Source organism: Tympanuchus pallidicinctus, unplaced genomic scaffold (genome assembly GCF_026119805.1).
Source record: "Tympanuchus pallidicinctus isolate F22 unplaced genomic scaffold, pur_lepc_1.0 scaffold7, whole genome shotgun sequence".
Taxonomy (NCBI): Eukaryota; Metazoa; Chordata; class Aves; order Galliformes; family Phasianidae; genus Tympanuchus; species Tympanuchus pallidicinctus.
Genome location: NW_026294791.1, coordinates 28,697,024 through 28,723,721, shown reverse-complemented (window position 1 = coordinate 28,723,721; position 26,698 = coordinate 28,697,024). Strand labels below are relative to the sequence as shown.

The 26,698-nt window shown below is 40.1% G+C and overlaps 2 protein-coding genes across 5 annotated transcripts in view; one reads left to right on the top strand and one right to left on the bottom strand.

The window, feature by feature from the left end:
• Positions 1 to 1,832, bottom strand: part of TPR (translocated promoter region, nuclear basket protein) — a 44,740-nt gene extending 42,908 nt beyond the window's left edge. For 2 of the 3 annotated variants that reach the window (XM_052665659.1, XM_052665660.1), the window contains exons 1-2: positions 1,650 to 1,831; positions 31 to 135 (exon numbers count right to left, since the gene is read on the bottom strand). In XM_052665659.1, coding sequence (XP_052521619.1) covers positions 31 to 135; positions 1,650 to 1,800 — 256 coding nt within the window. In that variant the 5' untranslated portion in view covers positions 1,801 to 1,831. Of the gene's footprint in view, positions 1 to 30; positions 136 to 1,649 lie in introns of all 3 variants that reach the window. The other variant, XM_052665661.1, reaches the window with a different exon arrangement.
• A 441-nt stretch (positions 1,833 to 2,273) lies between these two features.
• On the top strand, positions 2,274 to 25,706 carry ODR4 (odr-4 GPCR localization factor homolog). Of its 2 annotated transcripts, none has more exons than XM_052665696.1 (14): positions 2,274 to 2,378; positions 2,846 to 2,980; positions 3,393 to 3,524; positions 3,910 to 4,005; positions 4,935 to 5,041; positions 6,098 to 6,134; positions 6,259 to 6,399; positions 7,066 to 7,161; positions 7,683 to 7,748; positions 16,523 to 16,651; positions 17,329 to 17,419; positions 18,390 to 18,575; positions 23,252 to 23,344; positions 24,635 to 25,706. In XM_052665696.1, the coding sequence occupies exons 2-14, from the start codon at positions 2,882 to 2,884 to the stop codon at positions 24,700 to 24,702; spliced, it is 1,341 nt and encodes a 446-aa protein (XP_052521656.1). In that variant the 5' UTR covers positions 2,274 to 2,378; positions 2,846 to 2,881; the 3' UTR covers positions 24,703 to 25,706. The 2 variants fall into 2 exon arrangements, with proteins under 2 accessions (XP_052521656.1, XP_052521657.1); XM_052665697.1 differs by having other exon boundaries at positions 2,314 to 2,335.
• The last annotated feature ends 992 nt before the right edge of the window (positions 25,707 to 26,698 follow it).

The window sequence follows — 26,698 nt, the reverse complement described above, 5'->3', positions numbered from 1 at the left end:
CCAGTCTTATGAACAAGCAATAATACTCACGAAGTTTTTTAAGCTCCTCACGGAGAGTTTGACATTCTTGTGTCTCATTTACAAGTCTCTCCTGACTTTGAGCCAGACGCTTTTCTACTTCAAAGTACTGTTGTTCTGCAAAGTTAATAACATTACCTGAGTTCTACTTCAAATGCACTTTTCTTCTTTCTTCTCCTTACGGAGGATGCATACTATCGAACATTAGTTTAAAACAGTATTTAATCATAAAATATTTTAAAAATAATAACACTATTGTAGATTTTGAAAGAAAATATCCTTTTGAAGCCAAAAGTTGAACTTTCATATTGAATTAACGTTGTTTTAAACTCTTCATTAATATGGGAAAGGGATATGCTTGCAAAACCAATCAACAAATAAACTCTACTTAACTGTTACACTTGAACATTTTTTATTTAGCTAGAGTGTCACAGCAGCACAACCATAAGCCTTGGCTCACTCACGTCACCTTAAAATTTCTTGCATGTGTAGACTAATTCTAAATACATAAAATAAAAGACATGTATTGTGAGATTTGGAAAACGTTCAATGATTCTTAAAACTAACTCTATGCAGGTCTACGCTGCACTTCCCAGCATACTCAAAAAATAATTAGGCAGACATTTTGATTTATCATCTGAAACAGTGTGTTACAGCACTTAACCACACAATACGTTGTAAAACCAGTGTTTGTGTTGTTATCAGGCACGGTGGACTTCTGGGGAAGCACTGAATGATTTTTGCATATTTTATGCTTCAGAGCATATTTTATAGCTCCAAGTAATACTTCCCTCCAGTTATGTGAGAGAAGCATGGACATGAAAGAGAATAACGCGCTACAGCATGTAGTTACCTCAACTTAACTCACAGTATTTATTCACGTACTTCCATAAGACTTCTACCATGAAAAACACAGAGGCTGAGGGGGAGGCAGCAGGTCGCAGTCCCCAACAACTTGAGCCACTTTCCCAGCACTGCCCAGTGCTCTCACTCCTCCCCTCTGTTTGAACTTCTGCTCCAGCTCTCTACAACCATCCAGTCTTCTGTGACCAAGTAATCTCCAAATCAATAGAAAGATTTAGTTTCTATATGGTGTGTTTTATCCACATATGTTATGATTTCCAACAGAGAATCAAGAAGGAAAACTATTCGAGGGTTGAGCGAACAAACAATTATTGCTCCTCCACGGCAAAGATCAAAGCAGACCCAGGGCTCGTTACAAGCCTGACAAAGAGCTGTTCCTTAGGTCCATTCTGAAGGCAGTTTTAAAGCGGTTTGTAGCTTCACAGAAAAGCGACAAGGCGTCGTTCCCTCGCAGCACGCACTCCCTGCAGCAGGAGACGCCGGTAGGGCCCGGCAGAGACCCGCGGGCCAGGGACCCAGGAACCGCGCAGGCCGCGGCAGACACCGAGCGCTACATCCTCCTGTCCCGACATTCCTGTCAGAGGGCACCTCGCCGCCGCCACCCCTCAGTCTCTGCCACGGCCCAGGCCCCGGCTGAGGGAACAACGGCCCCACCGGGCAGCAGGACGAGCCACTCTGCCCAGCCACTGCCGGGCAGCGCCTCGGCCCCTCACGGCGCCCCGGCCCCACTGCCGCTCGTCGCCCGCCCTCCTTGCCCTTAGACTCACCGCTGTCCACCTTGAAGCGCTCATGCCTGGCTCGCAGCCCATCGATCTCGCTCTGCTGATCTGCCAGAAAACGCTCCAGCTTCCCCTGCACCGGCTTAGACAGCTTGGCGAGCTCAGCCCGCTCCAGGACCTGCTGCAGCACGGCCGCCATCTTGGGCGCAGTGCAGGGCGCCACCTCTCGCGACGCGCACAGGGCGCAGGCGCAGCGCTCCCGACCGCGCGGCCGACGGGCCGGGCCCCACGGAACCATGGGAAGCGTAGTTTTCCTAGGCGCGGGCCTAGCGCTGACCGGTACTTGCCCTTCCGGTAGAGCCGCTTATCCCACCACGTTGGGTGAGGTGACGGCTGCTGCCGGACGAGTGAGAGTGGCTGCTGTGGCGCTAGGAGGCTCGGGCACGTTGCGGGGAGACCTGCCGTGCAGTCGCTCCCTTTCCCGAAGCATTCTGGGCAGTACGGATAAGGTGCTGAAGCCTCGGCCACACAAAACATGGCGGCGGGCTGTCCCGCCGCGCGCTTTTATTCCGCTCTTGAGCGTCATCGAAATGCGGCGCTGAGGCGAAGCTGAGGTGTCGGCGGCTGCCGTGCGGCCGGTGTTGGCCGCGCACCACAGGCCGGGGGGACCGGCGGCGGACCGAGGCGCTGAGGTGCTGAGGTGCAGCAGCAGAGCATCGAGCGGCGCAGAGGCGGTACGGAGCCGGCTGAAGCGAGGTGGGTGCCGGCGGTGGCGAGGTGAGGGGACGGCGGCCGTCCTCGTTGTGGTGTTGAGCTCCAGCTGTGCCGCGGGCTGATAATTAAGCGGTGCAACTGGGCACCAAAGCAAGTTCCTCTCGAAGGGCTCTGAACGCAGGAGGAATGGCGAGTCGTGAGCTTGGGCGCAGCGCGGTGCGGCAGAAGGTCGTTGCTCGAAAGTGTGATTTTCCTAATGCTTACTTGCTTGACTTGTGTCATTTCAGCGATGGGCACTTGAAGTGGGTATTGTAAAGTAGTCTTTCAAGTAAGGCTAGCGTGTACTTTTTTTCTAGCCTGTGGAGTTCTATTTTTTTCATTGAACAACAGTTGTAGATCATAGGATACTTTTCTTGAGAAATAAAAATTAACCTGCTCAGGATTTTTTTTTTTCTGATTGTTGTTTTCGTGTAATCAATGTAGTTACCACTGTATAACTGATTTGACTTTGTACATGATTTGTTTTGTAGGCTGAAACTGAAATACCTGGTCTTGAACTTGCAGCAATGGGCAGAACGTATTTTGTTGAGGAAACTGTTGGGCAGTACCTTTCAGACCTCAGCGTAAAGTTTAAGCCTTATGTCACTGGGCTGTTAATAGGGCAGGTAAGCATGTGGGGAAGGATTGCGAAGCCCATTCTGTACTCATATTAGGTGGAGAAAACTCCATTGACTTCCAAAGTCTGTGTTGTCTGTTGGAGTTCCACAGGTCTTCTCTATTGTAGGAGGGTGGTCCATAAAGCATTTGCAGTATCGGCTGACTACTCAAGTTTTCTAAAAAAATGTTTTGAAAGACTGGACACAGGGAAAAGAAAAATCTTAATGGTAACACTTATCACTCAATCAGTTTTTTAAGGCAAAGACAGAAAAAGTTCATGCAGGAAGTAGTTTTGTAGCAGGTTATACAGTTTAGCCCTAAGTGTTGTAAAGTGGCACTTACAGGTGCTGTGTTACATAGTATGTATGTTTCTGGACTTGGGTTTAACATGGAACTATTGGCTTCTATTGTTTTTGCAAGTGTTCTCCACAAAGAGACTACATAATTCGAGCTGCTCGAACGCCTCCAAAGGAAGGGCAGAAGGAAGGCAATACCAGTCCTTCAAAACTGGATTCCATTGATGAAGAATGGATCACTGCACATGCCAGTCAGGTAGTGCAATCTGAGTTTGTGGAGGGGCTGGGAGAAACGGAAAGGAGATGATATGGAGCTACCTTCACTTCTGCAATCTCTAGCCTTTTTTTTTTTTTTTTTTCCTTCTAAAGATACACTTTCTCAGGCACACTTTGGTTTATTAAACCAAAATGTCTTTATTTTTTGCTTCCAAAGTTTATGATAAAACAGAAATATAATAGGGCTAAAAAGCAAGAAAATTTGCAGGATAGTCTGTTCCTCTATTTTGGAAGAACCTGTATGTGAGAAATGGCTTTGCTTTTATCTGCTTTCAACTCATACTCATCTTGTTAGAAGTTTTTGATGCACTCTGTTATGCCTCTGCTATGATTTGTATTAATACATGTTGTTTCCTGTCTTTAAGGTTTCTAGAATGCTTCCTGGAGGCTTATTAGTTCTTGGTGTGTTTATAATTGTAACTCCAGAACTATCAAAAGATAGTCAAAATGCTTTACGCAGGGTAAGTAGAGAAAAATGGGAAAAAGGCTAGGGTATTTTTAGGTGTATAACTGAGTAATGTTATGTTATTGTCTTTAGTATATATGTTTTTTTTAAAAGATAAAGTGGCAAAAACATTCTGGTTTGATTTAGAGTTTTGAGAGTGAAACCTCCAAAATTGTGCTCTGGCATTTGCTAGCTTTCTGTCTCTTGTGATGTTTTGAAGCACTACAATGCTCAAGTATACTATCCTAAAGCATTTACTAAAAACAGATGCTTTGGCTTAGAGAAAATCTCTTTAATGCCATTTCTATTAAATCTTCGTGGCACGATCATTAGCAATGGAACATATTAGCTTTTTGATTGTTTAGAGACATTTAAAATAGTGAAAGATCTATAACTCTAATTTCTCTAAAAGGAATGTTTTATGTGGAGATATTATTATTTGATTTAGGTCCATGGGATTGTATTTAGAAACCACCTGTGGTCATGTCTTACAGGCTTAAAATGCATCGTTATAGTATTGAAACATCTTGTGCTGTGCTTAGTTTTAGTCCTTTAGATGTAGGTTCATTTTCTTTTTTTCATAGGATGAACATAAGTGATTTTAATGTGAAAGATTTGCAGCCTTTGGTCTAAGGTGAAATGCTGTAGCATTTTTTGTAGGAGAAAATCTTACAATTTGAATATGTGAATATGTATTGCTTGCTTCAGTTTATATGGAAGGTGAATTAAGCTTGCATATGCAACTTTCACTTTGGAGTGTTAGCCTATGAATCTTTGCTGAATTTTCTTTCAGTATGAAATTTTGGTGACATATATGAAAATGTTATTTATCCGTAATAACAAGATTGTTGGAGTTACAACCTCAGTGCAAAACTGTTTTCCAGAACTTGTAATAGATCAGTTGGCTGGAAAAATCTGTAATATTTTTTTTCTTTAAATCTTTAGCTAATCTTTTCCATAGAAAAGTCCTTGACTAGGAGACGGCTCTGGAAACCTGCTGATGAGGATGTCTCGGACAGAGCAGCTCTTCAAGTTTGTTCTGCTACAAAAAAGTATCCTTTTTCAGCAAATTTTGTTGACTGAGATCCCAATCTGATTTCTGTAGTTATTTTTGAACTCAAGATTTTGTAGAGGATTAATTTACTGTACAACCCTTGAAAAGGAGTCTCTTCTGGTTTGCTCATTTCATGGCACCATGTCCATTTATCATAACTCTGCCTAGTGTAACTAATCATAAGGCTTTGTAAGGCATGTTTAGTTGGCATCTATATTCTCTTTTTTTTTTGTATTGTGTACAAGTACAGTGAACTATAAGACTGCTCATACTAAAATTATGGTTTTCTGTGAATTAAAATGAATGGGTTTGCCACATTTGGTGGTACTTCTAATGTAGAAGCTGCAAGACAGTACCGCATCTTCTGTAATCATTAGCTGATAGATGTGTCTATTGTTTCTGGAGTAGAGAGCAAGGTTTTTGGCTGGTAGATGAACAGGGAGGGGAAAGTTATTTTTTTTAGTTGAGATAGACCTTTAAGCTGAAATCATGGACTTTTCTGATAAGCCATAGTAGGACTGTTGGCTCTCTTACTAGGGTAAAATTTCCCCAGTCTCTTGCTGTTAAATTTGTGTATGTGTTTGGTGGCATCAAACTGCCTCTCACCATTAGAAAAAAATTGCGTAGAATAAGGAAATCTGAAGTATTGCGTAACTTAAACTTCAAAGCGATACACGTATGGAAATAGAGAAGTGCCAGGCATGTGGGATCTCTACTGGTCCTGCAGAAGAAGTCTGGGTTTGTTGATAATGAGGTAAATGCAAGAGGAGAAAGCAAGATTTTACTTAACAAATTCAGAGAAACTGGCAAAGTGCAAACATGTGCATTGGTGGTTCTCCTTGTGAGTACTTGTTGATATTAATATGGGTGACCCAGCATCACTATGGTATTTGGAGTTTAGAGTCAAATATTTTTCTACTTTTTTATATTAATTAAAGTTGAGAGCTTTCTCAGTTCTCAAAAAAGAAGCTACTACTACAAAGGATAAAGTAATTGCAAATTGTTTCTATTTGCTTTTTGCTTTCCTTTCAATCTTTTTCTTTAAGTAGTGAAGAATAGTTTGCCGGACCTATGATGTACAGGATCCAAAGGTAAGTTTGTTACTCTGCATTGTGTGCAGCTTTTAATGCATGACAATTCATGTTTTAAAAATACCTCGTATGTGAGTTACATAATGTTTCATATAGGTGTTTTCTTGCTTACTTCTGCCCTCAGGGTTCAGCTAAACCAGCAGACTGGAAATATCAAAGTGCTCTGTCTGCTTCCTGGTTGTCCTTGGGCTGCACAGTAAATGTTAACATCCACATTCCACTTCTTGTGACTTCACCCAACCATGACTTGGAGAAGAATACCAAGGTAAGTAACTGACTGCATCAATCTTTTAGTTATTTTTCCTCTTTTAAATGTTATTTAAATTCAATCTGAAGCATTGCTAATATAGAAATACTGATAGCTCTTCTTTTGCTGTGCTTAGTGTTTGTGGTTTCCTTTCCTCAAAATTGTTAGCAATTATCATGATGATCATAGAATTGCCAAGGTTGGAAAAGACTTCCATTCCAGTTGTCCATCTGCCACTAAAATTTCCTCACTAAACTGTGTCCCTTAGTACCACATCTAAATGTTGCTTGAACACCTCCAAAGATGGTGACTCAACCACCTCCCTGGGCAGCCCATTCCAGTGCCTCAGCACTCTTTCGGAGGAGAAATTTTTCCTAACATCCATCCTGAACCTCCCCAAGCACAACTTGAGGCCATTCTCAGTTCCTATTGCTAATGATATGGGAGAAGAGGCTGATCCCCACCTCGCCACAGCCTCCTTTCAGGCAGTCGTAGAGAGCAATAAGGTCTCCCCTGAGCTGCCTCCTCTTTGGACTAAACAATTCCAGTTCCCTCAGCCTCTCCCCATAACACTTCACTAACACTTTACCAGCTTTGGTGCCCTTCTTGACACGCTCCAGGACCTTCATGTCTTTCCTGTAGTGAGGGGCCCAAAATGACGTTTTTGTTTTCACTTTTTTAAAGAATGGGTTAAATCGGTGGTCAAAGCAGATAGAAGACAGTATTTTTCTGATCAATGGACAAGTTAAAGACAATGATACAGAACTGCTGGAAGGGCAGGTGAGTGCCATATAATAAGGAAAAACTAATATATGAACCTCCAGTTTGATAAAACTGGGAACAGTAGGATTTCTGTACAATATTTATTGATGTAATTGGCCTGTTTCAAATAGTATGCAGAAATTGTTGTTTTTCCTTTTTTCATTGCTGCAAATTGTCTCTTCTTCCTCTGCAATAGTGAAAGTATTGTGAATATATGACATCTGACTTAAAAAAAACATCCTATATGTTGTCTCTGGCCTTATTGCCTCATTAAAAAATCCAAGGTAGGTGTAGATGTAGGTGATGAGATTATTAAGACCTATATATGTCTAAATGTTAAACAAAAACAAACAAACAAAAAAAGCACCTTGATTGGCTGCCCCAGTCATTTCTCCTTTTGATTTTGTGACTATAGTCTCACAGCTATTTAGCATTTTTTTCCTCTTAAAATATAAACTATGGCCCATTTTATGCCATAGTGAAAATGATTATAAAGCAGCTTAACATATTTCATATGACACGTGTACATTTTCTTTCAGAAAAAGTTAAGGGGAAATACTCATTCCAGTACTCAGATTTTTGATGTCAAGGTTTTGACACAGCTGGTAAGTAGTGCTATCTGATAAAATGCAGTAAGAAATGAAAGAAGATTCTAGTCTAGAAATCCTCCTTAGTTTATCCTAATTTTTTTTTTTTTTCTCTGGATGTTGACTTTGAAATATTGACTGTGAAACTGGCTGTGGACAGATCTGCATAGTTTGTCTTTGGAATTCTTTTCTTGATGTCCACGTTGACTAAGAATTGCACAACATTGATGAAAATTGTGAGGAAAAATTGAACCATTCACTAGAGAAATGAAGACTGGTTCACTTCATACTAAGGCACTTGTGTATCCTCACTTACACTGAACTCATGGTAACTGCACTTGTTCTGAATTTCAGAATGAATCCTATTTGTAATGGCTTGCTATGCACATTTCCTTGAATACTTTCATCAGAAGCTGTCACTAGTTTTGAATTGAGGTACAGATCTTGTGAGCTGAATCAAAAACTGGAGCTGTCCAGATCTAAGTTAGAAGTTTCCATTCTAGCAGAGGTTGTGCTGAAATGACACCTGAGTTAGATGCTCCAGTCATGTCATGAAGTTTTATGCCCAGGCATTGCTTTGTAGTCTTCCTTCATAGCACAGGTCGTTCTGTTTTGTCAGCTGATTCCTTCATTTCATAAAGCTGTGTCTAGCAAAACATCTATAAACTTATAAAAAGTCATTTTAAAGACTATGGAGTACCTAAGCTACTTCCATTGTTACACTGTTCCAATGGTTAATTATCTCAGAAAAAAACAGTGGAAAAAAAAACTTTTTATTTTGGTGTAATTACGGAATTAAAGAATGGTTTGGGTTGAAAGGACCCATCTAATTCCAGCCCCCTGCCATAGGCAGGACATCTCCCACCAGATCAGGATGCCCGGGGCCCTGTGCAACCTGGCTTTTAGCACCTCCCACAATGGGGCATCCATGGCTTTTCTGGGCAGCCTGTGCTATTCCGGTGCCTGACAATCTTGTGAGTAAAAAAAATATGCCTAGTGTTTTGTCTAAATCTACTCTCAAAAATTTTGAGCTGTTCCCTCCTGTCCTAACACTGCACTCTGGAGGAGTCCCTCCCCATCCTTCCTGTAGATCCCTATTAAATACAGGAAAGCTGTTCTAACTTACCAAGCCCTAACTCTCTCAGCATGTCTCCATAAGAGAGGTGCTCATAGAATTAAAGAAGGGCTAGAGTTGGAAGGGACTTCAAAGATCATTCAGTTCCAACCCTCTGCTCTGGGCAGGGTTGCCAACCACTAGATCAGACTGCCCAGAACCCATGAAGCCTGGCCTAGGCTGCCTCCAGGAATAGGGCATCCACAAATTGTCTGGGCAGTTTATTCCAGCGCCTTACCACTCTCTGAGTGAAGAATTGCTTCCTAACATGTAGCCTAAATTTATCTTCTTTTTGTTTAAATCCATTTCCCTTTGTCCTATCATCGTCTACCTGCTTAAAAAGTTGGTCCCTCTCCTGCTTGAAAGCTCCTTTCAAGTACTGGAAGATCACAATGAGGTCTTCCCGTAGCCTTCTCTTCTCCAGGCTAAACAGTTTCAACTCCCTCAACCTTTCTTCATTGTAGAGGTTTCCAGTCCTCTGATAATCTTCGTGGCCCTTTTCTGGGCCCACTCCCAACAGCTCCACAACCTTCTTGTGCTGGGAGCCCCAGTCCTGGACGTAGTACTTCAGAGGGGGGCTCACAAAGGCAGAGTAGAGAGACAATCCCCTCCCGCTTCCCTGTTGGCCATTCTTCTTTTGATGCAGTCCAGGGTACCATTGGCATTTTGGGCTCCAAGAGCACATGCTGGCTCATGTCCAGCTTTTTATCTGCCAGGACCCCAAGTGGCAGGGCTGCTCTCACAGTTCATCTCCCAGTCTGTACTCATAGCTAGGATTGCCCTGACCCATGTGCAACACCTGGCACTCGGCCTTATGGAACCTCACGAGATTCTCATGGGCCCACTTTTCAGGCTTGTTGTGGTCCCTCTGGATGGCATCCCTTCCTTCTGTGTTATTGACTACACCACTCAGTGTCATAGTGTCATCTGCAAACTTGCATCCCACAGTCTGAGTCATTGATAAAGATGTTAAAGAGCACTGGTCCTAAGATGGACCCCTGGGGGACTGCTTTATGACCGGCCTCCATCTGGAAGCAGAGCCATTTACAACAACCCTCTGGTTATGATCATCCAGCCAATTCCTTATCCTCTGAGCAGTCCACCCTTCAAATCCATATCTCATTAATTTAGAGAAAAAGGTGTGGTGCAGAACTATGTCAAAGGCCTTGCACAAGTCCAGGTGCATGAAATCAGTCGCCCTTCCTTTGTCCCCCCCAGTGCTATCACTCCATAGAAGGCCACCAGATTGGTCAGGCATGATCTGCCCTTGGTGAAGTTGTGCTGGCTGTCTCAGATCACCTTATCTCATGTGCCTTAGCATCTCTTCCAGGAGGATCTGCCTCACGATCTTCCCATCCACAGACCTGAGACTCACTGGCCTGTAGTTGCCTGGGTCTTCCATTTTCCCTTTCTTCAGAAATGAGGATGATTTCCTTTTTCCAGTCACCAGGGACCTCACCTAACAGCCATGACTTTTCAGATATGATGGAGCGCAGTTTGGCAGCCACATCAGCCAGTTCCTTCTGGATCCTGGGATATATATTATCTGGTCCCATAGAGTTGTCCACGGTCAGCCTTATGAGTGGTCTCAGATCTGCTCTGCTGTTAGTCTGGGAGGGATTTTGCTACCCTGACTTCTGCTTGTAAGTTCAGGGATTCAAGATACTTGAGAAGCCTGACTGGCAGTGGAAACGGAGGCAAAGAACTCACTGAGTACCTTAGCCTTCTCCACATCTGAGGAGGCCAGTTTTCCCTTTTCATTTTTCAGAGGGAGTGCACTCTCCTTCACCTGACACTAATGACCTATGTACCCAAAGAAACCCGCCTGGTTTTCTTCATTCCTTACTGAACTAAATTCCATCCATGCCATGGCTTTCTTGATCTCATCCCTGCACATCCTGACAGCATCCCTGTATTCTTCCTAGGCCACCCTTCCTTGATTCTACTGCTTATACTTTTCCTTCTTTTCCCTCAGTTTGACCAGCAGGTCCTTGCTCATCTATGATGCCTTCTCTGCCTGATATCTTATTCTGGAGTACAGAGAGCTCTTGTGCTCTTGGAAACATGTTCTTAAACCACTGCCAGCTCTGTTTTGTTTCTTGTCCCTACAGGGAGTTTCCCTGGGGGATCTCATCCAACAATTCCTTGGAATTCCAGGAATTGAAGTTTGCTCTCATGGAGTTCAGTGTCCTGACTCCACCCTTTTCCTGGTCCATGTTCCTCGAGATCACAAGTTCGACCAGGGTATGGTCACTGCAGCCCAGGTTGCCTCCAATCTTAACCTCTTTAAGCAGCTCCTCTGCTCTGGTGAGTACCAGATCTGTCAGCACTTCCCCTCTGATTGGTCTGTCCAATACTCGAACCAGAAAGTTGTCATTAATGGACTCCAGGAGTCTCCTGGATCACTTGCAGCACACCATGTTCATTTCCCAGCAGATATCCGGGTGGTTGAAAACCCCCATTAGGTTCAGAGCTTGGGAGTGCAACACCTCTTGCAGCTGAAGGAAGAAGGCCTCATCAACATGTCTTATAGTAGATCAGACGGCATGTGACCCATGATAAGCCTTGTGGCCTCAACTGAGCTCACTCCAACACCTCTGTGTCCTTCTGGTGCTGGGGGCCCTAGAGCTGAATGCAGCACTGCAGGTATGTTCTCACGAGAGAGAAGCAGAAGTCAGTCGGACAGTTATCTCCTTTACCCTGCTGGTCACAGTGCTTTTAATGCAGGTGTGATTTAGGTGTGACAATAGGGTGTGTTTGGCTTTGTGGGCTGCAAGCTCACGTTTCTGGCTTGTGTTCAGTTTTTGTACACTAACACTTCCAAGTCCTTCCCAGAGCGATCCTCAATTCAATCTCCATTCAGCCTATATTCATGTCTGGGATCTCTCTGACTCGTGTACAGGATCATGCTCTTTGTCTTGGTGAATTTCATGAGCTTCACATGGACCTACCTTTCTAGTCTGTCTATGTCTGTGGATGGCATCCTTTTTATTGACCACATCATGCAGGTTCATGTTGCCTGCAGACTTGCTGAGAGTGCACTCAGATCCATTGTCTGTGTCACTGACAAAGATGCTAGATAGTGCTGGTCCCAATGCCAACCTCTGAGGAACACTGCTCATCACTTGTCTCTGCCTGGACACTGAATTGTTGACTGTAACTTTTTGAGTGAGCATCTAGGCAGTGGATGTCCACCTTTTCGGCTTGCCTGGGCCACATTTGAGTGAAGAGGAATTGTCTTGGGATACTTACGAAATGTATAATGTAGAATCATCAAAAGGCCATTAAGATCCAGGCATGTCCTACCTGCCCAGCACGGTTTACAGTGCAGCTCACCCCCTTCCTGCAATTTAAAGGCAGTGTTTCTGCGCCTCAGGGCGGCCCCACACCAATCTCTCAGTGACTGCTAAACTGTCATTGTGCTGTGAACACTGTCACTTGAAACCAGAGCATGGGGGGGGCAGTGCTGTGCAGTGTTGACTCAAGCAATAGCAAATTACTATATGCATTTTGATACACTGTCTAAAGACAGAGCTTTGAACAGCAAGGAATATGCAACTATACTTTCTGTTTTGATAAAGGAATTTGAAAATGGAATCATAGAACCTTTACAGTTGGAAGGGATCTTTAAAGATTATCTGGTCCGACTCTCCTGCAATGAGCAGGGGCATCCACATTTCAATCAGGTGCTCAGAGTGTGGTCCAGCCTGGCCTTGAAAGTCTCCAGGGATGAGACTTCCACCACATAGCTAGACAACGTGTTCCAGTGCATCACCACTCTCACTGTAGAAGACTTCTTCCTTATACCAAACCCAAATCTACCCTCTTTTAGTTTGAAACTATTTCCCCTTGTCCTATCACCATGGACTCCGCTAAAGAGTCTGTCCCCTTCTTTCTTATAGCTGCCCATTAGATACTGAAAGACCACTTGCAGGTCACCTTGGAGCCATCTCTTCAGGCCAAACAGCCCCAGCTCTCTCAGCCTGTACTTGTAGAGAGGTCTTCCAACCCTTGGATCATTTTTGCAGCCCTCTTCTGGATGCTTTCCCAGAGGTCCATGTCTCTACCAAGGACTCTACATCTGGACACAGTGCTCCAGGTGAGGTCTCACCAGCACAGAGCAGAGGGGCAGGATCACCTCCCTCACCCTGCTGGTCACACTGCTTTTGATGCGGCCTGGGGTATGGATGGCTTTTTGGGCTGTGAGGGCACGTTGCTGGCTCATGTCCAGCTTCTCATCCTGCAGTACCTGTAAGTCCTTTTCAATAGAGCTGTGCTCCATCCTTTCATCCCCTAGTTTATATTGGTAGTGGGGGTTGCCTCAACCCAGGTGCAAGACTTTGCACTTGGATTTATTGTACCTCATGAGGTTGTCCAGGGCACATTGCTTAGGCTGTGTAGGTCAGTCTGAATGGCAGCCTGTCCCTTGGGTGCAAAAAAAAAAAAAAAAAAAAAAAAAAAAAAAAAAAAAAAGAGAGAGAGAAAAAAAAAAACAGTTCACATTTGTGAGATCATTTTCAATTGATATAAGTACATGACCTGCAAATTTTCAAATGGAATGTATAGAGTTGCAGTCAGGTATTCAACTCAAAAATCTGATCGTGGTTCTTTACTAGACTCTTATAATCCCTATCTTAGCAGGAAAAAATATCCTTTGTTTCACAATCGTGCCTTATTCATATTCATTGCTTTTTGACAGTACAGACATTATGAACAATTACCATCAAGGTGGAAGTACAAAAGAAGTAAAAGATTTTATCAAAAATCATTGAACACCTGAATGTCTCACTACGAATTGCAGCTGCTGCCATCAAATCTGACCGGTGTGTTAGTTTCACAAAAACAAAGTCAAATATCCCACAAGTTTTATGCTTTTGTTTCTCTTTTTTTTTTTTTTTTTTTTTTTTTTTTTTAAATTTTTTTTAGTATTTTAAGAAAAATATTTTAAAGTAGTATGTTTTGATACTAAATAATTTAATTATAGAATTGTATATTTTGTGAGGGCTGCTCTGAAAGTAACGCCTCCTGTTTTATTATGTTGGCCCATAACATCAGAGGCAAATGCTGGTGGTATGGCAGTAAAGGTTGAACCTTCCAACCAATATTCCGTTACATTTTGTTGCCATGTGGCAGATGGCAGCAGAGGGGCAGTCTGACAAAATGGCATCTGATGTGCATGTGTGTGTGAAGTAAAGGTATGTCACTGAACTTCTCCATGCAAAAAAATTGCACCAATTGACATTCACTAAAACTTTCTTAATTGTTATTGAGACCAAACAGTGAATGTGAGTGGTGGTTTGTTTCAGCAGTGGTGACAGTGGGTCGGATTGTTATGAGTATGGGATGCAGGCTGTTGTTTATCACTAGCAAAAATGCATAGTTAATGGTGGTGACTATATTGAACAATAGTATTCTGTAGCTGAGAATTTGCTCTATCAAATAACATTATTGTGCACTCTGTATATGTTGTTGTTTCCCTTGAAAAAAATAGGAGGCATTACTTTTGGAGTGGCCTACATATCTGTGGCCCAACACAATTTCTATTCACAAAACGTGTATCAGGCAAACCAAAAGGTTGGATACGCATGATCTATCACCAGTATTCTAAAATATGCTTAAATGCTACATCTACCCTTTCCTTAAACACCTCCAGGAATAATGATTCCACAGCTTTCCTGGGCAGCCTGTTCTAATGCCTGACCACTGTTTCTGAGAGGAAATTCTTAATATCCAACATGAACGTCCCCTGGAACAATTTGAGGCCATTCCCTCTTACCCTTGTTGCTGTTTACCTGAGGGAAGAGTCTGATTGCCACCTCACCACAACCTTCTTTCAGGCAGTTACAGAGAGCAAGAAGGTCTCCCCTGAGACTTCTACAGCATTATTGCAGTTCCCTCAGCCTCTCCCCACATGACTTGTGCTCCAGGCACTTCACCAGCTTCATTGCCCTTTTCTGGACACTCTCCAGGGTCTTGATCTGTCTCTTGCTTTGAGGGGTCCAAAACTGAGCACGGCACTCAAGGTGTGACCTCACCAAAGCTGAGTATGGAGGAATAATCACCTCCCTGCTCCTGCTGGCTGCACTATTTCTGATATAAGCCACGATGCCATTGGCAATTTTGGCTGATGGAGCAGACTGCTGGCTCATGTTCAGTTGAGCCAACCAACACCAGCAGATCTTTTGTGCAATTTTCCAGCCACTGTGCCCTAAGCTTATAGCACTGTACGTGGTTGTTGTAACTGAAGTGCAGAATCAGACACTTGGTTTTGTTGAACTTTATTAATAATCTCACTGACCTCAGACCAAAAAGTAAAAAGAAAAAAAAAAATTGAAAAATCGATTTTTTTTCAGCATTCTTGAAACCTGTTCTCAAATTCCTTTATCACAATGGAAAGCAAGGCTGGAATTTTTTTGCTGTTCACAGGACTGTGTTTAGCCAACAAATCAAAATGCATACAGTTATTTGCCACGACTTGAGATAGCACTGCACTGCGCCCTGCCCATGCCCTGGTTTTAGCTGGCACTGGTGTTTGGTCATTGCCCAGCAATGGGTGCACACCTGGGGCTGGGCCAGGCCGCTCAATGGGAAGAGCCACTGCCATGAGGGTGCGGAGCAGGGGCTGGGCTGCAGGACAGGCTGGATTGGGCTGCAGGATGTGCCTGATCTGGGCAATTCCTTACCTAATATCACTTATCAAGTGATTCATCTGCCAAATCTGTTTCTCCATTTTAGAGACAAGGATGTTGTGTGGGACATTATCAAATCCTTTGGACAATTCCCAGTCCGTGACATCAGTTGCTCTTAGCTTATCCACCAGTATTGTAGATGGCCAGCAAATTTGCCAGGCACAATTTAACCTTAGTGAGTCCGTGTTGTCTGTCACCTACCATGTGCCTTAGCATAGTTTACAGGAGGATTTGCCAGGTGCAGAGGTGAGACTGAATGGGATGCAGTTCCCTGGGGATGCAGTTCCCTGGATCTTCCATTCCTTCCTTTTTAAAAAGTGAGAGTTACGTTTACTTTTTCCAGTCATAACAGAAGTTGATTACACAGTTCCTGCGGAAGTTACACATCCGGGTGTTTCCAGGTGTATCTTAAAATGCTTCCTAGGATGCACTCGTTTTTTGTAAATAAGGAACCTGTCTCTAGGAAACAGGTTGATGCAGTTTTAAATACAACATAGATGTAGATAGTCGATATATAAATATATATTATTTATTTATATATATATATATATATATAATTATTTATTTATATATATAATATAATAGATACTAGATAGATGTATGATTACTGCTTGTTGGTGGGTGGCTCTCTGAATACCCTAGGTTATGCTTATTATATGGTAAAATAACTACTTAATTACTAAAAAAAAATGTTTAAAAGCTTGCTAGATTGTGATACCAGTACTTACCATCCCTTTCCTGAAATGTTTCGGAAGTATCACAGACACAAATATTTAAATCACAAGAATAAGTTTTAAATAATTGAGGAGGAGAGATATTTTGAGTTATAATTAACAAAACTTAAAAAAGAAAAAGAGAAATAATGAGGGAAGGCAGGTTACGTGTAAACATCTTAAAGTATGCGTTTCATGTCCTAGCTGTGTTTTCTGTTACTCGTGCTGCAAGTGCCTTAGGTAACAAGATGAAACTGAAGCACATTTGTTTTTCAGTCCCAGGGTTCAAGTCACAGATCAACAGCAACAGTCCAGGTCTGCAGTGGTTCCATAAATCTCAAAGGTGCTGTGAAGTGCAGAGCCTATGTACATAACAACAAGCCAAAAGTGAAAGAAGCTATTCAGGTAATGTCTAGTTTGTCAGAAATAATTTTCCAAAATATGTAAAATTTATCATGCTTTTTTCATCACTGAAATGGTGTGGCCTAAACTGGGGTTCACCCCTTGATCATATAGATTAGTTTCTGAAATCACTGGGGTAGAGGGCGCAGGTTCAGTTCATTTTTCACTTTTTCAACTATTTCTTCTGTTAAAACTATTCTTTAGTGAATCTTTGCATAATTTGTGTTTAGGCTGTTACAGATTTTCTTAAGAAAATGTTGCAGACTGTGTAATTTTGTACACACAGAAGGTAAAATACAACTTTGTTTGATCAGTGGTTTTTTTTGTTCTTTATCGAGTCAATGCGTTGTCATTATTTTTGTTTGATTTTGATGTCCAGAAATCATCAGTTCTAGCAATACTAAATTTTTTCTCTGCTTTTCATCTCTGTTGTTTTCTATTTTATACTAGTTCTTGTAATGCTAGCTTCTGTTTATTGAACTTTCAGTTCCCACTGGAGATTTTAAAATCTGATAAGATTATCTCTAATTTTAATTTTCTTCAGAGCTTTTTATGTTCTGGAGAACTATTCTTTCAACATGGTTTCAACCTATGAGGCACTTCAGTTCTTGTTTCTTACTAACAGAAAGGTTTGCAAATGTCTTTTGTGTTGCTCAGATTTTTACTTTTTCCTTCTGCAGGCTTTGAAGAGAGACATAATAAACACATTGAGTGATCGCTGTGAAATACTGTTTGAGGATCTCATAATAAATGAAGGACATTGTAAAAAAAGTAGGAATTCAGAGAAAAAAAAACGTTTACACTTGCAATACATTTTTGTTCTTGTAAAAAGCTATGCTGCCTTACTGAAGTTCTGCTAGAGAAAAAAAAGGAACACAAAAAAACACCAAAACAAACTGCAAAATTTCAATTTGCCGGCATTGACATTTTCTTAAGTCGGGAGAGTTTTGATTAAGTCCAGATATGTTTTTTGGTAACACAGTTTTCACACAAAGTTTGTGTTCACTTCTTATGGCCATAAAATACAACTTCAACCCTTTTCTCATTGACTGTGAATTCTTTAATTTTTCAAAATTCCGTAGTTCAAACTCTAATTGAACTCCTAATTTGTAGTGTGCGGTTTTTACAAAATCCCTCTACGGTGTTTCTTCCTACTAATATTAAAATGAAAGATATGATAAAATTTGGCAAGATTATAAGAACCAGCTGTGGGCATGGCCTTGCTTGTTCTTATGTTACCTGTGTAGCATTCTGCATTTCTGTTAGCCAACTTTATCTCAACTCCTTTTTGAAGTTTTCAGTTGCATGCAATTTTCAGTTTCCTCTCTAGGGGGCACCCTTCCTTCGTGGCTGTAGGTAGAGAATAAAGCAGCCAAGTGTTTGCAGCCTTTGTGGTGTTGAAATTATATGCTGTCCTGTGCATGCTCTTATCTGCAGTGTTTCCCAGAGTTCTTCTGCTAGTCATTCTAAACACGATAAAAGATCTGTTAAGAATTTGTGGTCTGTTTTGGAGGTCTCTCAGATATTTCTGGAGAGACTAAAAACATCTGTATAATAGCAGCCAAATCTTTCATAAAATAGAAACATCTAAACAAACCATGTTTGTAACCAGGATTTTTACATGGAAACCTTGAGCAGTTCTTTTGCAACAGCTTTGTCTTTCTGTCAGGGATTAGTTGGGAATCTTATCATAACTATCAAGGCTTTTATTTAGATGGTATTTTTTCCCTTTTCCTTTTAGATTTTGAGAGGGTATATCATGTCTTACCTCAAAGACTGTTTGTTCCTTTTGCTGGATCCAGTGTGATGCTCAGTGATTATAAGTTTGGTGATGAGGCTGCTGGAGAAATTCAGGAACATTTTGTTGAGATGTTGGACCAATTTGTGCAAGCTGAAGATATCCATATAGCAGAGAAGGTTAACACAGGTAAATAGAGTATCTGAGAGCCACGATGGAGTGCATCAGAAATTATCAAAGTGTTAATTGGCCAGTAAAAAAAGGCCAGTTTTATGCAGACATGGAGTTTAGTGTGTTTAAAGTTGGTTTGCTTAATATTTTTTGAAGCTTGTTTATATCTATCTAATTATGTTTTAAACATATTTCTCAAAAATTGTATGTTTTCTTGCAGCATCCGCTTTTGGCTTGTAACAGAGCACTGTAATTATATTGCACTTTCTTACCGATTTTATTATCTATGCAACCGTGGTTGCAGCTCATGAGCTATAATAGATATGTAAGTATATAGCTGAACAATGTTTATTTGTGCTCATCCTGTATTTGTGGATAAACTATGAGAAAAATCTATTAAGCTTTATACTCTGCTTATTTTTACAGTAATTCAACTTCGCAGTTGAAGAGCAGAGTAATTCTGATACTAGATAGAAAAAGAAGTTGAGTGCTTTTAGCATTACTTTTTCAAAAATATGAAGTCTCTTCTTTGTTCTCAGTGTTTTTTCTTATGTACTGAATGCAGTGCTCAAAACTGAAGTTTTGTGGTTCACTTGGAGAGAATGTGGTTCCCTCAGATCTTTCTTTTTTCTACTGAATGCTTTTTAAGTTTATGATCTCATGAAACTATTATCCTCTATTTAATACACTTGCTTTGCTACAATCTAGTTATTGGTTCTTTTCTGAAACTTTACTGATTTATTTTCCTGTATAATCTGAATTAGATTGTACCCTATTTTGTCCATAAGAGTTTGATTTCAGTCTTGGAGTCAAATCTGTATTTGAAATGCATCTAGTAATAGTGCCTGTGGTCTCTTGGAAGAAATTCCCATCCCAGTGTCATTGTGAGCTGCAGGATAGAGTTCTGTAGTTCAAGTACAAAAAATTGTCACTATTTCTTAGATAATAGTAGTGATATCTTCTTGATATTGGTATTAGTGGACAAAAATAGCATAGCCAAGAGCGTGCTTTCTAAATTGAACTGTGATTCCTGATGTTCTTGACCCCCTTGCTCACTTGCTTTTTAAAAATTTCTTAATTTCAGAACTAACCATAAGTTCTTACATCTTTCTGAAATTATTGGATTTTCTAGGTTTTAACTAAGCTTAGCAGTGAATCTGACTCGTTGAATTGAGAAGCAAAAGATGTGCACAGTGTAAGAGCCTGGAGAAAAAACAGTAAAGGCAATAAAAATCTGTATTGTATTATGACAGTACCTTTTATTAATCATAAATCTAGTTATTAGTAAAAACTAATAACTTAAAACAATTAATGTAACTTATGGAAGTAAATTAATGCAGCACTGAAGGTAGGTGTGGGAAGAGGTGATGATTCAATTCAGCTTTACTGCTTACGTAAGGATGTAGAATCCAGAGGTAGGAAGAAAGGCAGTACTTAATCTAACAGCAGTGCATCAAAAAGTCTAGGAGCTGCTAATATGTATAAAATGATGTCTGGATAGCTCACAGAGTAGAGCTGTGTTCTTGTAACTTACTGGTTATGGAGCTAGATATGTGGGATTTTTTTAAATGTGAATTACAGTAAATGCATAAAAGAGGAAAAGGAAAACCATACCAAGAAGATTTTACAAAAGAAATGAGACTGACCTCGCCCTGGTGAACATCAAAATGTTTGCCCATAAGAATGAGTTCTGGCACTGCTCCTGGTGGTAATTATGCTGTCCACGCAGTGCTGTTTGATGATTACTGTTAAGAAATCATTAACTTGAGATTTATCAAAATGCTTCTTCAATTTATTAGCATCAGAAGGCTATTTTACAAACCAGACCTGCTAGCTATGTTGTTTTTCCTTGCTTTATTGTAAAGAAAAGCATTAATTCTACAGCTTGACAGCTCTCTTGATACTTTGAGATTTAGCCTGTGTGTATTGCTGTAAACATAGTTCTGTGACAGGAAAGTTTGGAGTTTCCCTTGTGCTTTCCCAATGTATCATTCTAATATGGCCAGCATTTGTTGTTTCTCAAAGCTTGATTATCATTACTAAACATATTTCTAGTACTCAGTATATGGTATAAAAACTGATTTGCTGCAAATCTTGACATCTCCCTGTTTATACCGCAGTTACTGTTATTTTAGACATTGACCTTGAATTAATGAGAGAAATGATATCTGTTGCAAAGTTATGCAGAAAATTTACTTAAAAAAAAAAAAAAACCTGTTTAAAAATCAAAAACTTAAGGAGGCTTTTCAAATAGTGCCTTTTTTAATGTTCTTTAAAATATAAATAAGAAGACCATCCAGTCAATACTGTGAAAAGATTTATGATTAAGAAGCACGTACCCAGCACATGTGAAATGAAGATATTTGGAGAAGGCCAGGTTCATGTGCTGACTTCATAAGGCCCGTTGCTGTCACCTGCAACTTTATTTTCTTAATCACTTGAACATCTCTCCAGGTCACTCTGAGGTCTTGCTTTAAAATTATTACACAGAAAATAAAAAGCAAAACCAGAACTATTTGTAACTGAAAGATGTAAGCAGCTCAACCCTGTGGTTTCAAGATATTTGGTACTTTAATGCAAGCAATTGAAAGGTCTGCATTTATGACTGGCTTTTCTAAATCCCTGTTCATCCTCAGGGTGGGGGTATTAAGTAGACTGAGAAGATGAGACAGTGATAGTAATCTCTTCTCCACCTTTTTTAGCAAATTGAGGAATTGCTGTGGAATTAAGGATTCGTAGAATTCTGCTTTCGAAAACTTTATATGGTTTATAATACAACTACTTCGAATATAGGTCTTCCTTAACTTAATGGTATAAATGCCTTCAGTAAGTAAATAGCCTGAGGGTATTTCTTTTTTGCTTCTTCTCTTTCTTTATTTTCATGAATAACTGGGCATTGCTGCCTTGATGTATAGCTTCAAAATTATTTTCAGAAATGTGTAGCTGTTCTTAGAACAGTGCGAAGAAATGTAAATTTAGAGGGCACCAATTGCCCTACTTGCGCATCAGAGGTAGAGCAGAAAGTTACCTGCTAGATCTGGACTTTAAAAAGGACCCAAGAAACGCAGTCAACTTCTCTAAAAGCAAGAGGTTATTTTAGGGAACTGAAAACTCTTCTAAGTAATTTTGAGAGAATGTGGTGCTCTTACTACACTGGGTACAGTACTTAAAAAGCTGTCATGTAACTGTTAATCATTTACTTATTGCACACTACAGATTTCTGCTCATATTTTGGGAAGATGAAGTTCTGTTCTTCAGAAAAAATAATGATGAAACAACAGCCTCAGATATTAAAGTTAAGATGATTTCAAGAAAGCAATGCATGCACTGAATGGTTTTATTCTTATTTTACATAATGTGAAGCTTGCTGGCAGATCTCAGCCATATTTATGCTTATATTTGCATACATATTAGTGTAAATTTAAAGATACCCTGTTAAGTTTTGTATCAGGCAGTTCTTAATTGCTGCCATGGAGTTTATACAAAGCCAGTGGATTAAGGAATAGAAATGGCTAAAGACAGGTTGTAAATGGCTAGTTTGAATGTTTTTGTGAAAAGCAAGATCTTGTGCAAGTTTGACTTAAGATTTTGAAGATGTGTACACATGACTCATCTTAGATGACAGAAACAACCTATCTGATCACACATTTAGATTATACATTTCCCTCCGACTTTAGGATAAAGTACATTTCCATGAATCATCTGCACATGAATCATAATGAGATGTGCCTTCTATTACTCAGCTATGTAATTTGTAATTAAAGCTGATAAACAACTCCACTCTGAAAATGAGACATCCTTTTTTTTAATTTTTTTTAATTTAGATCAATATTTTGTAGACTTAGTATTGGCACTGCTGTTGTTTTTTCCTTCGTCTTCAGAACAGGAACAGCATGTTAGTTTCTTGTATCTGTGTTTGTATTCCCTTCTTTCTGAAGGCATCCAAATCTCACTGCAATAGCACAAGCACTTTCTCCCAGTTCCTTTGTACTTTTCCACAGCAGAAATGCAGTAGTAATTACTGAACTGTAATTAAAACTTTTGATGCTTGACAAACTGTGCTTTGGACAGGAATGGCAACTGAAGGCATTTGGCCCATGGCCACCACTAAGTGACCTTATCGTTAGACTGCAGAGACCAAAGTGTGCTCACTCTGTGTGGGATAAACAAGCAAGTTCATGTAGAGGTCTTCTTTCTCTCCTCCCTTCTCTCCAACATACTGGTTATATCAAAATGATTAGAGAAATCTTTGGAAAGGAAATAGATAAGGGTTTGAATTCCATCAGTCTGGAAATAGTTAAGCTCTCATCCTGGATGAGCAGCCCAAGAATTTAGTAGTTGTTCCAAGGAGAGTAGATCCTCTATTCCTGTTCTGGAAGTATATTTTTTAGGGACTTCTGAAAAGAAATTTCTGTGCTTCAAAAAGAACATTTATTTTTGTGCAGCAGGTGAATGATGCTGGCCTTTCTGTTTCAGTGGCAGTAGATTTTGCATGTACCCTAAATTCTGCACAAATGGCTTTGAAGGGAAATCTTTTAATACTGTGCTGTTGCTGCTGTTTCTACAGGGATAAGCTGATTTTTCTACTTTGTGAAGTTGATAGGAAGTTTATGGTCTTCTGCATTAATTCAGGTTTGAAATGCAAATGTTATCTTTTCACCTGGTATTTACTTGTTCACTTGATTTCCATGCAGTTGGTATTTGTCCAATTTCCGAAAACATGGATGATACAAAACAGAAACAACTGACGGAAGCAACACTGCTGTTGAAATTTCAACAAAATATGGGTATGTTACCTCCCTATTTCTACTGTGGCAGTGTAGGGATTATGATGGGTCCTTTCTCTATATAATTTGCTTCCACAGCATTATTATTATTCTCACAGCTGGTAAGATTAATTAAAAAACAACAACAACAACAACAACAACAAAAAACAACAAAAAAGCCCTCTTCATTGCTTCTGTGAAGAGATGCAGTAGCTTTTCTAGAACTTTACTGTTGTAGATAGAGGGTGTTTCTGGAGAAATATCAATTCGCTCTTTGAACAAAACCAGTGCTGCTTATAGTTCATTCAGCCTACAAGTCAATATGGAAAGCTTAAGTTATTGGAGAGCCATCACTTCTGTAATTTCGTAGTTGGGAAAAAAACCCACATCTGAGTGGCTTTGTTGAACAGGCATCCCTAAATTGGCTAGTGACTCACTAAGCTTCTTCTTTTGATGAATACATATGGGCTTGGGTGGTATTTCTCAGCCTCAGTAGAGGAAAGAGCAGCTACAGAATTTTTCCAATTGCTGTCTCTCCATTATATCCCCTTGATTCAGCTTTCCAGCTTTCATATATTTATCTGCACTTACTGCAGTTCTCCTTGCTGTGAGCTTTAGCTGTCTTTTTGTATTACAATAATTGCACTTTAGTCAACTATAACGTTTGCTTTCTATTAATTCTTAATTCTAGAACATGATAACTTTAATGGAGAAAAGTATTAATGTCTGTTAGATTTGCAAATAGTGTAACAATAACAAATTATTCCCTCCAGTCATCAGTCCTTCCTCTCACCCCAGCGTATTTTATTCAACTGCAACAGTAACAAACTATTAATCAACAAGCAAATTGTTGTTGTGGTACAAAGAGACTTAAGGAATAGATGCAGTGCCACAGAGAAAAACCCTAACCCTGGTGCCTCTGTGGAAAAACTCAGTAGCTTTTGTTTCTTCAAGCCTGAAGATTTTGGGTATTATGCTAGTTGTATTCCTAGAATTAAGCAGTAGTGTGGAGTCACTGCCTTATTTTATGGGCAGGGCATGACCGAGTTACTAGGGAAGGTGCTGTCAACTGGTTTTTGGAAGGAGCCTGCTCTGACCAAAGATTTTATGAGAAGCTTCTGTAATTTAATTATCTGAGGTCATAGCTTTGAATGTAGGCTGAGCAGTGGTGTGCATAGCTTTTGGGGTGGCTTTTGCTGTATCTCCTCTTGCTTGTCATTCATAGTGACCCTACCCTCCACACCCTAGCTGCTGACTATGCCACTCACTGAACTTGCTGCTCACCGAAAGCATTTCCTTTGTTGTTTTTAGGTGTGGTAATAGCAGTTGCTGTTGCAGTCTTTGCATCAATCTTCTCTTTCAATTACTTCAGCGACTAAAGTCGAGCAAAGCAGCCTCACTGAAGTAGAGTCTGGTAATCACATTTATACAAGATGGAAACATATACCAGTAGTTGAGGATTGTTGCCTAAAAACCACCAGTTAGATGCGCAATATAAATTGCTACATTTTCAGCTACCTTGTTCCTGCATGCAATTAATATATCAAGTAGCAGGTAAATCAAATTTATACAAAACTAGTTATGTTACTCTTATGTAAATTAATGACATTATGGTGTAGAAAGTGTCCTTAAACCAACACTGAACCTCCGTTTTCCTCTAGCTTCTAATTTTAACATAAAATGTTACTGCTGGTATTTTCCAGGCTATTGGTAATATTAGCAGAGTTACTTAGTATGAAAATTCTTACTTCGGGAGTTCCTTTGCTAAAAGATATCTCATCTTATTAAACTTAATTAAGGGAAAATTGGATTTTACAAAGCCAACGTCTCACCACATGCACTTTTTAGATAATATTCCAGACGGCCAATTCAGATTGTAAATAACTTAGTTTAAGACCTGGAGAACTCAAAAATCAGTAAAATGTGTAGAATTTTGTGGATCTGCTGCCTTTTATCCTGTTACTTCTGATCTGCATCTAGGCAGCTGTTAAAGACTATTTTTTTTTATAACTAAGCTGTCAAAATTTGTTTGCTAATCCTGATATTTAGACCACATGCAGGTAACTTTCCATGATTAGATATTCTTCTGGGTATAGTGGGCAATATCATTATCCTAAACTTGACATGAGGAATGCAGGGGGAAGGAAAAGTTCTTGTAAAGTTGATAAAGGTAATTCATATATGAAACGTGATGTTTGCTTGGATCTGAATCATAGTAGAATGGAATTTCAGATTTGAGCACAGTTAAATATCACTGCAGGTTTCTTTTTAGTGTAAAGCCACAGGAACACTTAAAGATTAGATTCTAAAACATAATCAAGTATGTAAGTATGTATTTGAATACTTTCAATAAAAAGCAAGAATGGGATGTATGCATTTGAAATCCTCTTACCTTGTCTGTGTATTCTGTTTTCACATATTTGGTAAAATTATCTACTTTTAGTTTTGTAACTTATTGTGGAATGCAGCTCCTCTGTGCTCAGTATTGTCAAGTAGGGCCTCTCAGGGAAAAGTGAAGGCTATAATTGAAGATACTGTTTTCAGGTAAGTCCATCAACTGCTGCATAGCTTGTAGATGAGTCATATTCTGTGCAAATAGAAATTGAGTGCTGCCAGAAAATGAGATGAGTTTACCAATATGCTTTATAATATGGTTGGTCTAAAAATTACTCTGCTGTAGCAGAGTAAAGAGAGTATTATAAGGGAACAGAAGTAATGGGAAGAATAAAGGTTTTCTCTCCCTCTCTCTCTCTATCACTCTCTTTTTTTCTTTTTTTTTTGTTTAATATCCTTGTCCTGTTTCCTCATTCTTGCTCAGATCTCGATAGGACTCAAGCTTGGTTTCATAGAAGTAACATCTTGCATTTTAAACAGTCACACTTTTAAACTTGTATTTGCTTGATATTCATATGTGTGTGTGACTATTTGTCTGATTCACTTCATGGTTAAATCATTCTGTATGAGATAGAATATTTGTACCAACAACAAAGTCAATGAATTGCAAGTCTTTTGCTTGACTTGCCTGTCTCTCACCCAGGTTTACTTGCAATTTCTATATACAGCACCATGAAGGAAAGCCGAAAAAGGGACTGTTTCTATAACACTGTTTTAAGTTTTCTTCTTCAGTCTCAGACAGCCCATCTGATTTGTAAACAGAAGTGTTCTTAACTGCAGAGTGCCTCCATGGAAGTAAAACTACAAAGCAGTTCTTTTGTAGCTGCTTTGCTCACAACTCCACAAAGGATGGGAAGAACAACATTGCAGGTGCTACGTTACACCCAAGAGGAAAATAGTGATGAAATGCTCTTCCAATAGTTTTTTTGTTTGGCAGTTGTGTAAAAAGTACAGCTTGTTTAGATGTTCTGTGGATCACCT

What these genes read in the sequence shown, in the direction of transcription:
- ODR4 (XM_052665696.1), top strand. Translation starts at nt 2,882, where the DNA reads ATGGGCAGAACGTATTTTGTTGAGGAAACTGTTGGGCAGTACCTTTCA. An exon ending in TCAAGGTTTTGACACAGCTG is followed by an intron (nt 7,749 to 16,522) that starts GTAAGTAGTGCT and finishes TTTGTTTTTCAG; the next exon opens with TCCCAGGGTTCAAGTCACAG. An exon ending in AAGTGAAAGAAGCTATTCAG is followed by an intron (nt 16,652 to 17,328) that starts GTAATGTCTAGT and finishes TTCCTTCTGCAG; the next exon opens with GCTTTGAAGAGAGACATAAT.